This window comes from Cyclopterus lumpus, chromosome 18, assembly GCF_009769545.1.
Source record: "Cyclopterus lumpus isolate fCycLum1 chromosome 18, fCycLum1.pri, whole genome shotgun sequence".
Lineage (NCBI taxonomy): Eukaryota > Metazoa > Chordata > Actinopteri > Perciformes > Cyclopteridae > Cyclopterus > Cyclopterus lumpus.
The window spans coordinates 45,452-58,366 of record NC_046983.1 but is presented as its reverse complement, the minus strand read 5'-3'; the positions used below and the strand labels follow the sequence as shown (position 1 = coordinate 58,366).

The 12,915-nt window shown below is 44.7% G+C and overlaps 1 protein-coding gene across 5 annotated transcripts in view; it reads left to right on the top strand.

Moving 5' to 3' along the window:
* The window catches only part of LOC117747650 (phosphatidylinositol 4,5-bisphosphate 3-kinase catalytic subunit alpha isoform-like), a 28,127-nt gene extending 15,556 nt beyond the window's left edge, over positions 1 to 12,571 (top strand). For all 5 annotated transcript variants that reach the window (XM_034557053.1, XM_034557055.1, XM_034557054.1 and 2 more), the window contains 14 exons: positions 1,043 to 1,167; positions 1,890 to 1,971; positions 2,090 to 2,254; positions 3,343 to 3,446; positions 3,534 to 3,633; positions 3,972 to 4,043; positions 5,012 to 5,118; positions 5,652 to 5,773; positions 5,881 to 5,959; positions 6,037 to 6,207; positions 7,796 to 7,913; positions 8,003 to 8,154; positions 8,243 to 8,391; positions 10,886 to 12,571. In XM_034557053.1, the coding sequence (XP_034412944.1) occupies positions 1,043 to 1,167; positions 1,890 to 1,971; positions 2,090 to 2,254; positions 3,343 to 3,446; positions 3,534 to 3,633; positions 3,972 to 4,043; positions 5,012 to 5,118; positions 5,652 to 5,773; positions 5,881 to 5,959; positions 6,037 to 6,207; positions 7,796 to 7,913; positions 8,003 to 8,154; positions 8,243 to 8,391; positions 10,886 to 11,010 (1,671 nt within the window). In that variant the 3' untranslated portion in view covers positions 11,011 to 12,571. The remainder of the gene's footprint in view (positions 1 to 1,042; positions 1,168 to 1,889; positions 1,972 to 2,089; positions 2,255 to 3,342; positions 3,447 to 3,533; positions 3,634 to 3,971; positions 4,044 to 5,011; positions 5,119 to 5,651; positions 5,774 to 5,880; positions 5,960 to 6,036; positions 6,208 to 7,795; positions 7,914 to 8,002; positions 8,155 to 8,242; positions 8,392 to 10,885) is intronic.
* Positions 12,572 to 12,915: the final 344 nt, after the last annotated feature.

Sequence of the window (12,915 nt, the reverse complement as noted above, 5' to 3'; positions counted from 1 at the left end):
CCTGTCTCCTTGCCTCTACCTGTCTCCCCCCCATCTCTCTTCACCCTGTCTCCTTCCCTCTACCTGTCTCCCCCCATCTCTCTCCCCCTGTCTCCTTCCCTCTACCTGTCTCCCCCCATCTCTCTTCACCCTGTCTCCTTGCCTCTACCTGTCTCCCCCATCTCTCTTCACCCTGTCTCCTTGCCTCTACCTGTCTCCCCCATCTCTCTTCACCCTGTCTCCTTCCCTCTACCTGTCTCCCCCCATCTCTCTTCACCCTGTCTCCTTGCCTCTACCTGTTTCCCCCCATCTCTCTTCACCCTGTCTCCTTCCACCTGTCTCCCCCCATCTCTCTTCACCCTGTCTCCTTCCCTCTACCTGTCTCCCCCATCTCTCTTCACCCTGTCTCCTTGCCTCTACCTGTCTCCCCCCATCTCTCTTCACCCTGTCTCCCCCCATCTCTCTTCACCCTGTCTCCTTGCCTCTACCTGTCTCCCCCCATCTCTCTTCACCCTGTCTCCCCCCATCTCTCTTCACCCTGTCTCCTTGCCTCTACCTGTCTCCCCCCATCTCTCTTCACCCTGTCTCCTTCCCTCTACCTGTCTCCCCCCATCTCTCTTCACCCTGTCTCCCCCCATCTCTCTTCACCCTGTCTCCTTGCCTCTACCTGTCTCCCCCTGTCTCCTTGCCTCTACCTGTCTCCCCCCATCTCTCTTCACCCTGTCTCCTTCCCTCTACCTGTCTCCCCCCATCTCTCTTCACCCTGTCTCCTTGCCTCTACCTGTCTCCCCCTGTCTCCTTCCCTCTACCTGTCTCCCCCCATCTCTCTTCACCCTGTCTCCTTCCCTCTACCTGTCTCCCCCTGTCTCCTTCCCTCTACCTGTCTCCCCCCATCTCTCTTCACCCTGTCTCCTTCCCTCTACCTGTCCCCCCCATCTCTCTTCACCTTGTCTCCTTCCCTTTACCTGTCTCACCCCCATCTCTCTTCCCCCTGTCTCCTGCCCTCTACTTGACTCCCCCCTCTCTCTCCCACCTGTCGCCTTCCCTCTACCTGTCTCCTCAGAGCAGTCGTCTGGCCTGTGACAGCAGAACTTCAGCAGCTGATGCAGAGCAGCTTCATTCTCTTTCCTCCAGAGATCCTCTCTATGAACTCTCCGAGCAGGAGAAGGACTTCCTGTGGAGGCACAGGTGAGGGGCGTGGCTTCCTGTGGAGGCACAGGTGAGGAGTGTGGCTTCCTGTGGAGGTACAGGTGAGGAGTGTGGCTTCCTGTGGAGGCACAGGTGAGGGACGTGGCTTCCTGTGGAGGCTCATGTGAGGGGCGTGGCTTCCTGTGGAGGCCCAGGTGAGGAGCGTGGCTTTCTGTCTCTCTGACTTTAATATCCTTCTTCTCTACCTGTCTGTCTCTCTGACTTTAATATCGTTCTTCCCTACCTGTCTCTCTCTCTCTCTGACTTTATTATCGTTCTTCTCTACCTGTCTCTCTCTCTCTCTCTGACTTTATTATCGTTCTTCTCTACCGGTCTCTCTGACTTTAAGATCGTTCTTCTCTACCTGTCTCTCTGACTTTATTATTGTTCTTCTCTACCTGTCTCTCTGACTTTATTATCGTTCTTCTCTACCTGTCTCTCTGACTTTATTATCGTTCTTCTCTACCTGTCTCTCTGACTTTATTATCGTTCTTCTCTACCGGTCTCTCTGACTTTAAGATCGTTCTTCTCTACCTGTCTCTCTGACTTTATTATCGTTCTTCTCTACCTGTCTCTCTGACTTTAATATCGTTCTTCTCTACCTGTCTCTCTGACTTTATTATCGTTCTTCTCTACCTGTCTCTCTGACTTTAATATCGTTCTTCTCTACCTGTCTCTCTGACTTTAAGATCATTCTTCTCTACCTGTCTCTCTCTCTGCAGACATTACTGTGTAAACATGCCAGAGTCTCTTCCTAAGCTGCTTATGTCCGTTAAATGGAATTCCAGAGACGAAGTATCTCAGGTACGAAACACATCATCAGGGTCATGATGACTTCTCTATTTCAGTTCTTCGCATCAGTTACCAGTCTGCCCCCCCCCCCTTAACCCCCCCTACACCTCTTCATCCTCCTCCTCCTCAGATGTACTGTTTGCTGAAGGAGTGGCCTCTGATGGAACCTGAATCTGCTCTGGAGTTGTTGGACTGTAACTTTCCTGATCCGATGGTCCGAGAGTTTGCTCTGCGCTGCCTGGTGCAAGGCCTGACTGACGACAAGCTGTCCCAGTACCTGCTGCAGCTCGTTCAGGTGCATTTACTCCCTCATTTCCTGGATCACCTTAATGTACAGGTGTAACAATTCTCCCTCCTAATCAAACCTAAGGGGAAAAGTACAACGCTATTTTAAAGGAATGGGCAGATCTGATATTGAGTGTTGAGTCCCTGCTTAATATGATTGAAACCACCACGAACAGCAAATGTGAAACAGTCATAAAAGAAACCAAACAGTCAATTGCAGACGCCAATTGTGACAAACAAACAATTAACCTCTCCCAAAGTATAATTCCCGAAGTCCCGAAGTCTCTTAATGTCCCCAAAAGAAAGTCCATGACAAAACAACCAAAAGCCACCAAACAAAGTTCAAGACCAGCGGAAACATGGTGAGGCGCCACGTTACCTTCACCCCGCGCTACCTTCACCCCGCGCTACCTCACCACAGTCCATTTAGCTGGTGGGTCCAGGGTGCCGTATTCCTGCAGTCTTCTACTTGTAATTCCACACGGTTTAGTACGGATCCACAGCGAAGCAGTCACCCGAATAACACGGTGTCCTGAGTCCACTAAACGCCGACCGCCGCTTGTCCGTGCGCTCCTCCGAAAAACCCTTGCGTCTCCCCCCGTCACATTTTATACCCGATGACAAATACAAATAATAATAATAATAACAATAGTACACAATCCTATTTAAACCCAAGCTCACACTTCAGGCCACTGATAACGTTTCACCTCCTGGTGCAGGTAGGTTTGATCTCCTGGTCCAGGTAGGCTTCCCCTCCTGGTCCAGGTATGTTCCACCTCCTGGTCCAGGTATGTTCCACCTCCTGGTCCAGGTATGTTTTACCTCCTGGTGCAGGTACGTTCCACCTCCTGGTGCAGGTTTCATTCGTTATTCAGCAGTTCTGTGGTCAAAGACAAGACCCACCCTTCTCTGGCTCTGATGAGCTTCATACCCTCATATTCTTCACCAAACCACTCTCACTCCTACCCAATCCAGCCTATCAGAGGCAGCGAGTACCAGCCAATCAGAGGCAATGTAGGGCAGCTCATGCCTGTGCCATAGCAGAATGTGTGCTTTTGGCACAAGGACCAACTCCATCTCTGAATTGTGTGTTTGCAGGTGTTAAAGTATGAGATGTACCTGGACAACCCTTTGGCTCGTTTCCTGATAAAGAAAGCTCTGACCAATCAGAGGATAGGACACTTCTTCTTCTGGCATCTCAAGTGAGGAACCCAACCTGTGAAATGAAGGAAACGTTCCCCATAGATCTAAAGATCTAAGAGTCAAACTAACTGAAACTCTGTTCTCAGGTCAGAGATGCACAACAAGACGGTATCCCGGCGGTTTGGTTTGCTGCTGGAAGCTTTCTGCAGGGCCTGTGGCATGTACCTGAAACACCTGAACAGACAGGTGAGCACTGAAACACCTTAACAGACAGATGAACACTGAAACACCTTAACAGACATGTGTGCACTGAAATACCTTAACAGACAGGTGAGCACTGAAACACCTGAACAGACAGGTGAGCACTGAAACACCTTAACAGACATGTGAGCACTGAAACACCTTAACAGACAGGTGAGCACTGACACACCTTAACAGACATGTGAGCACTGAAACACCTGAACAGACAGATGAACACTGACATACCTTAAGAGAAAGGTGATCACTGAAACACCTTGATAGCCACCTAGTGGTTCAGTGTGATTCTGCAGTCAAGAAGTGTGTGTGTGTGTTTGTGTTTGCAGGTGGAGGCCATGGATAAACTGGTTAATTTAACCGACACACTGAAACAAGAGAAGAAGGACGAAACACAAAAAGTATGAAAACAAAAACAGACCAAAAAAAAGTTTCTTCTATTTTCGAGGATGAGTGTGTGAAACTTAGAGACATCTAGTGGTGAGTTACTGAACTACGGTGGCTTTCAGGTACAGAGAGGTATCTTTATTACTATAAGGAGCTGCTTCACTCTGGAGTGATCTCTGGTGGGTCCTTTGGTCGGTCCTCTGGAGTTACCTCTGGTGGGTCCTTTGGTCGGTCCTCTGGAGTTACCTCTGGTGGGTCCTTTGGTCGGTCCTCTGGAGTGTCCTTTGGTGGGTCCTCTCACAGATCTCATGGCGGCTCTGAGACGGCCCCTTACAGAGTGGACACTGGAGTCAAGCAGCGCTGCATCATTGCACCAGTCCACCTCAACTGAGGGAGTCCCACTCGTGTCCAGGACTGACGATAGTTGCTCTCTAAAGTAGACCTCCAGAGCATCTTCAAGGCTTTTGCCAGAACTAACTGGCTTCTGGGATTTTATCTAAATCAAGAATGTTCAGATGTTGCTAAAATCTACAGCATCACCACTACCACGTTAGACACATGCCACAAATCCTTTACGGGCAGCTGAAGGAAGGGCAACCCTAACCCTATAACAAAGTCCATACAACATCTCACAACTGGCAGGAGGGGACTGAACCCTCTGGGACAGGATGCTGAAGGCACAACCCAGGAAGGACCTTTAGTATCACAGAAAAAGAATGATGGGCTTCTCAAACCACCTCCTGTACAAGCACCCTCAAATGGATCAAGGACTGGCCTCTGCAGACCCACCTACAGGAGGCTTCCAGGGATGGCCCATAATGATGGTGATGGGATGTGGTGCGATTGGCTGATAATGATGTGTTGCTACGATGTAATTGGTTGACACTGATGTGCTGCTCCGATGTAATTGGTTGACACTGATGAGTTGCTGTGATGTAATTGGTTGACACTGATGTGTTGCTGTGATGTGATTGGTTGTCAGACTCAGATGAAGTTCCTGGTTGAACACATGTCTCGTCCAGATTACATGGAGGCTCTTCAGGGATTCGTGTCTCCTCTGAACCCTGTTCACCAGCTGGGGAACCTCAGGTAACACTTTAACTAACTAACAAAAACATTAACCCAACTAACTAACTAATTCACTAACACACATACCAACTAACTTACTGACTAACTAACACAGATACTCACTAACCAACTCACTAACTAATTCACAAGTCTACTCACTCACTTAATAACTAACTAACTAACCCACAAACTAACTATCTTTCTATCACTAACTAACTCACTCAATAACTTACTCATTCATTCACTCACTCAATAACTAACTCTAACTAACTCATGAACTAGTTAAGTGAAGCAATGTAAAGGTAAGAAAAGTGACATAATGTAAAGTAAAGTCATTTTAAGAACATAAAGAAAAAAGTGAATTGATCTCAATTAAGTGAAATAAAATGCATAAATAAATAAGAAAAGTGAAGTAATATCAAGTAAGGTGAGTTAACTTCAAGAAAAGTGCAGGGTCACGTGAAGTAAAGTCAAATAAAGTGAAGTGAAGTTTGTCTTCAGGCTGGAGGAGTGCAGGATCATGTAAAGTAAAGGAAGTGTGTTTGTGTCTTCAGGCTGGAGGAGTGCAGGATCATGTCTTCGGCAAAGCGCCCCCTGTGGTTGAACTGGGAGAACCCCGACATTATGTCTGAGCTGCTCTTTACCAACAACGAGGTCATCTTCAAGAACGGAGACGGTACTAGCTCAGTGCTAACAGGAGAACTCTGGGTTGTATGTAATGTAGTGTGTAATCTGTATTTGTGTGTGTGTGTGTGTGTGTGTGTGTGTGTGTGTGTGTTGCAGACCTGCGTCAGGACATGCTGACTTTGCAGATCATTAAGATTATGGAGAATATCTGGCAGAACCAAGGCCTGGACCTGCGGTGAGAACCGGTGACCCCTTCAGTGAAAGCTGTGACATCATAAAATACCTGGCTAACAGAGCGTTTGTGTGTGTCAGCATGCTGCCGTACGGCTGCCTGTCCATCGGCGACTGTGTTGGTCTCATCGAGGTGGTGAAGAACAGTTTCACCATCATGCAGATTCAGTGTAAAGGAGGCCTGAAGGGGGCGCTGCAGTTCAACTCCAACACACTACACCACTGGATCAAAGACAAGAACAGAGGAGAGGCGTCAGTACCTGTCCGTCTGAATACCTGTCTGTCTGTCGGCCTGTTTGTCAGTAGAGTTACATTCTTAATAATTCACAAATGAACTTCTCCAATTCATTGTCGAGAGGCATTTTTTTAAAGGCACAGGGATTAAGTTAGGCTTCCCTTTCACTGGCAACATATTCCGGCTCATTCTGGGCCATCCCGAGTCGTTCCAAGGCCAGCTGGGAGATATAATCCCTCCAGCGGGTCTTCCCCAGGGTCTCAGTAGGCATCCTAATAAGATGCCTGAACCACCTCAGCTGACTCCTTTCGACACAAAGGAGTAGCGCCTCATCTCCTTACCCTATCTCTAAGGCTGAGCCCTACAGAGAAAACTCATCTCCTTACCCTATCTCTAAGGCTGAGCCCTACAGAGGAAACTCATCTCCTTACCCTATCTCTAAGGCTGAGCCCTACAAAGGAAACTCATCTCCTTACCCTATCTCTAAGGCTGAGCCCTAAGGAGGAAACTCATCTCCTTACCCTATCTCTAAGGCTGAGCCCTACAAAGGAAACTCATCTCCTTACCCTATCTCTAAGGCTGAGCCCTACAGAGAAAACTCATCTCCTTACCCTATCTCTAAGGCTGAGTCATACAGAGGAAACTCATCTCCTTACCCTATCTCTAAGGCTGAGTCCTACAGAGGAAACTCATCTCCTTACCCTATCTCTAAGGCTGAGCCCTACAGAGGAAACTCATCTCCTTACCCTATCTCTAAGGCTGAGTCCTACAGAGGAAACTCATCTCCTTACCCTATCTCTAAGGCTGAGTCCTACAGAGGAAACTCATCTCCTTACCCTATCTCTAAGGCTGAGCCCTACAGAGGAAACTCATATCCTTACTCTATCTCTAAGGCTGAGCCCTACAGAGGAAACTCATCTCCTTATCCTATCTCTAAGGCTGAGCCCTACAGAGGAAACTCATCTCCTTACCCTATCTCTAAGGCTGAGTCCTACAGAGGAAACTCATCTCCTTACCCTATCTCTAAGGCTGAGCCCTACAGAGGAAACTCATCTCCTTACCCTATCTCTAAGGCTGAGCCCTACAGAGGAAACTCATCTCCTTATCCTATCTCTAAGGCTGAGCCCTACAGAGGAAACTCATCTCCTTACTCTATCTCTAAGGCTGAGCCCTAAGGAGGAACCTCATCTCCTTACCCTATCTCTAAGACTGAGCCCTACAGAGGAAACTCTTCTCCTTACTCTATCTCTAAGGCTGAGTCCTACAGAGGAAACTCATCTCCTTACCCTATCTCTAAGGCTGAGCCCTAAGGAGGAACCTCATCTCCTTACCCTATCTCTAAGACTGAGCCCTACAGAGGAAACTCTTCTCCTTATCCTATCTGTAAGGCTGAGTCCTATAGAGGAAACTCATCTCCTTACCCGATCTCTAAGGCTGAACCATATAGAGGAAACTAATCACAAACGTCATTCATGTTGATGTTGAAGTCTCCCAGGAGAACTATGGAGTCGGCCGGCGGCATGTCACCTGTCTGTCTCTCAGGTTAGGGTTAAGGTTGTGATATAATATCTGAACAGTACTAGATGTCACCTGTCTGTCTCTCAGGTATGACCGGGCCATCGACCTGTTCACCAGGTCCTGTGCAGGTTACTGCGTAGCCACCTTCATCCTGGGCATCGGAGACCGACACAACTCCAACATCATGGTGAAGGAGAACGGCCAGGTGAGCCGCTCCTCCCAGGATCCTGAAACTATCCAGACTCACCCTAACTCCTCCTCTTTCTCCTCCTCCTCTTCTTCCTCTTCCTCCAGCTCTTTCACATCGACTTTGGTCACTTTCTGGATCACAAGAAGAAGAAGTTTGGGTACAAGAGGGAGCGCGTTCCCTTCGTTCTGACTCAGGACTTCCTCATCGTCATCAGTAAAGGAGTCCAGGAGTCGACCAAGACCAAGGAGTTTGAGAGGTCTCGTCTGCACATCACCTATCAAATGCTGGTCCTACTGTCTCACCTCCTACATGTCTCACTCTCCATTTACCTGTCTGTGTGTCAGGTTCCAAGAGATGTGTTATAAAGCCTACTTGGCCATCCGTCAACACGCCAGCCTCTTCATCAACTTGTTCTCCCTCCTTTTGGGCTGCGGCATGCCGGAACTCCAGAGCTTTGACGACATCGCCTACCTGAGGAAAACGCTGGCTCTAGGTAAGACAGACAGGTTGGAGAGGGAGACAGGCTGAAAGACAGAAGATGGACCCACCTAACTGGTTCCTAACTGAGTGAAATGGCCTGACGTATCTCAGAGTAGTTGAGGAAAGGTGCTTCAGTGCTTCCTTCCATATCTCCTTGAGCTGAGGAAACACTGGACCATGCTTCACTAAAGGAAAGGGGATAATGGTGCCCAACTATTCCAACCATGGTAATGCAATAATGAAGTATTACTAATAAGATATGATAATCCTTTATTAGTCCCACAGCAGCAAAGGAAACTATTACATGAAGAATCAGTAAAAAATACAAATAAACAAGCTTGGCCTCTAAACAGTAAATCAACTTAGTGTGAGAAGGAGATCCTGCATCTCCTTCACTCACCAAGGGGAATGATGCATCTGCATTTGTACTGTGTAACATTGTAGTTTCATTACGACCAATGTCAATAACGTTACATCATTATTATGTCATCCTTATGAAAAGACTCCTCGTGAATTCTTCTTCACATATTTGAGGTCAAGGATTAATAAAAGACATCTGCTCTGTGTTCATATCACTAATTATGTAATTTCAGATTCCTCCTGCAGTCATCTCATTCCTTTCACCTGGTTACCTACAGCTCCCCTCATCAGTCTCTCAGTATTTATACCATTTGTGTGTGTGTGTGTGTGTGTGTATATATGTATATATATATATATGTATGTGTATATATATATATATATATACATACATTCATATATATATATATATATATATGAATGTATGTATATATGTATATGTATATATGTATATATATATATATATATATATATATATATATATATATATAGATAGTGCCATTCACTCTCCACCACATTGTCTGGAGTTCTAGATTTCTGGCACGGCGTATTAGACTTCTGCCTGACTTTTGGACTCTGAATACCTTTGCTGTGTCGGAAATGTGTTCTTGGTCTACTGGTGTTGATCCATTCCTGTCTTAAACCAGTAAAACTCAACTTAAGAGAAAAAATTCTCGGCCCATTTCAGTCTTTTACATAGGGTACCTTTTTTATCAGCCAATAGTAGCGAGCATTTGACAGAAAACTGATTCTGGTTGGCTAACAGTACCGTCAATCTCATTTTGGTTGATATAGAGAGATCCTACAGGCTGTTAGGATTAAAAGGAGGGGCATTAGGTTCATGCAGAAACTTTGCAGAAAGACTGTTCACATATTGTGATATGATTTGGGAGAGGTTTAAACCTGCAAAGAGATAATCATCCTAAAAGGGCTTTTTATTTTAATCTTTTCTTATTTTTTGCTGTGTGCCAACTTCATTTACTCTTAACCAGTAACATATATACTTATATCTACATATATGGCCAAATGTCACACGTTTATCTTTTTATCATAACACCAGAATTATTCAAATAGCCCTTTTGGTTGCAGAGATAAACCCGTGCTCAAGAGGACCAGTACAACTGAACTTCCTGCTTTAAACCAGTAAAACTGAACTTCCTGCTTTAAACCAGTAAAACTGAACTTCCTGCTTTAAACCAGTACAACTGAACTTCCTGCTTTAAACCAGTAAAACTGAACTTCCTGCTTTAAACCAGTACAACTGAACTTAAAACTGAACTTCCTGCTTTAAACCAGTACAACTGAACTTAAAACTGAACTTCCTGCTTTAAACCAGTAAAACTGAACTTCCTGCTTTAAACCAGTACAACTGAACTTCCTGCTTTAAACCAGTACAACTGAACTTCCTGCTTTAAACCAGTAAAACTGAACTTAAAACTGAACTTCCTGCTTTAAACCACTTCCTGCTTTAAACCAGTACAACTGAACTTCCTGCTTTAAACCAGTACAACTGAACTTCCTGCTTTAAACCAGTAAAACTGAACTTAAAACTGAACTTCCTGCTTTAAACCAGTAAAACTGAACTTCCTGCTTTAAACCAGTACAACTGAACTTCCTGCTTTAAACCAGTACAACTGAACTTCCTGCTTTAAACCAGTAAAACTGAACTTAAAACTGAACTTCCTGCTTTAAACCACTTCCTGCTTTAAACCAGTACAACTGAACTTCCTGCTTTAAACCAGTACAACTGAACTTCCTGCTTTAAACCAGTACAACTGAACTTCCTGCTTTAAACCAGTACAACTGAACTTCCTGCTTTAAACCAGTACAACTGAACTTCCTGCTTTAAACCAGTACAACTGAACTTCCTGCTTTAAACCAGTACAACTGAACTTCCTGCTTTAAACCAGTACAACTGAACTTCCTGCTTTAGACCAGTACAACTGAACAACCCAGAAATAATAAGTAAAGAAAACTATGACAAAAAAGTCTTTCAGGATGAAGACGAGCTAAACGATAAAGAAAGATAAATAAAGTTGATTCAAACTAAGTTGATCCAGTGAGATCACTCAATATATAATAGTCAGACATTATATGTCTCACTTTCTTCTCTATGTGTTTGACTGTCTGTCTACCTGTCTGTCTCTCAGAGAAGAGCCAGCAGGAAGCGTTGGAGTATTTCACCAAACAGATGAACGACGCTCATCACGGAGGCTGGAGCACCAAGATGGACTGGATCTTCCACACCATCAGACACATGCCCAATGAGCACTGACATATACATTTATTTATTTATATATGTATATATATATATATATATATATATATATATATATATATATATATATATATATATATATATATATATATATAAACAAACACACCATCAGACACATGCCCAATGAGCACTGACATATATATTTATATACATGTATATATATATGTATACAAGACATTTACATACATCACTCTGCATATCTACTGCACTACTGTGAGGATGACGATGAGGACAATGTAGATGTTTGCATCATGTAGTTGGGCTGGTTGTCATAACAACATGAAACTCAGGGTCACAGGTCAGAGCCGTGGTGGAGAGGGCCAAAGGTATGCTGGGAAAAGACAATAATGATGTCGTACATGTCTTCCAGTCGGGTTGGAGGTAGCCTGTTAGCTCTACTGACTGAACTTTAATACCGTAGCATTAGAAACCTTATGGAGTAGCAGCTGTAATTTTTATTTGTTTTCTGTTTGGTGGGAGAAGTGGAATGAAGCCAGCTTTATTGAAACCAGCACGGTGCACACTGTGGTCACTGTGAGAGCAATAAAACCTCCAATAGCTGATCAATACTTTGATTATGACAATCAGGAGTTCTGAGCTGGCCGGAGTCATGAGATCAGACCAAAGTTAACGAGACTGTGAACATGAGGACTTTACACCTTTACAGATTTATATTTACATTATCAGAAAATGTCTTGAAAGCATTGTGATAACGTGGCTTTTTCTACAGTAATATCTTCTTGTTTAACTCATTTTGTTAAATCTATCGTTGTGAAGATATCATACTTGTTTTCCTTTACAGTGGCCCAAATATGAAATCATATAAAGTGCCCTTTGCACTTTGCAGCTGGCTGATATCTTTTGGTGTATTATGATTAAGACTCAAGTCTTATGTGAACACCAGAGGTTTAAATCTTTTTTAAATAGGGGTTCGGTGTGATATATGCTCTAAAATTATCTGAATTCAGTTTCAATTGACTTCCACTTACACAACATATCAAGTTTGATCAGTGCTCAAAGTCTTTAAACCACAATCTGAACCAATTAGCTGTTTGTTGTTCTTTGTTAGCTGAGTGCACTGTAGCCTGTAGCATAGCATCATAACCCCCCCTATTTCATTGGCTGTCAACCGACCAGGGGCTAGACAGGTAAAAGAGTTATTAAAATGAACGTTTGTTTTTGCTTCTGCTCAGGTCAGATGTTTGTCTAAGCCCACATCAGTTACTATGAAATCATCGACATGCTGGTTACCATAGTGACTGAATATGTGGAATTGAGCAACAAATATGTGTGTGTTTTCCATGTGATCAATATTATTGATTGATATTTAAGCCAATGCATATAACAGTGATGACACACATCCTGTTCAAGATGTATTGAGGATTCAGCCAACCAGAGGGCCCACAAGTTAAGTCCCCACAAACATATATAGTTTTGAAGCACTGTTTTTAAACTGAACTTTACAATGCGTCACCTGGGGGGGGCGGTGCCTGTCGTGTGACACAAATATGAAGATGCACTTATTAATCTCTGACTGTCATTGATTATCATGTCATTTCAAAATAAAAACTCAACTGGAATGATGTGTGGATCAGTCAAGACTCATCTGTTACAAGTGTGCAGAATAAGAAGCAGACCGGTGTGCATGAGCAGACTCACCTGGGACAGGTGTGCATAAGCAGACTCACCTGGGACAGGTGTGCATAAGCAGACTCACCTGGGACAGGTGTGCATGAGCAGACTCACCTGGGACAGGTGTGCATGAGCAGACTCACCTGGGACTGGTGTGCATAAGCAGACTCACCTGGGACAGGTGTGCATAAGCAGACTCACCTGGGACAGGTGTGCATAAGCAGACTCACCTGTGACAGGTGTACAGAAGCAGACTCACCTGTGACAGGT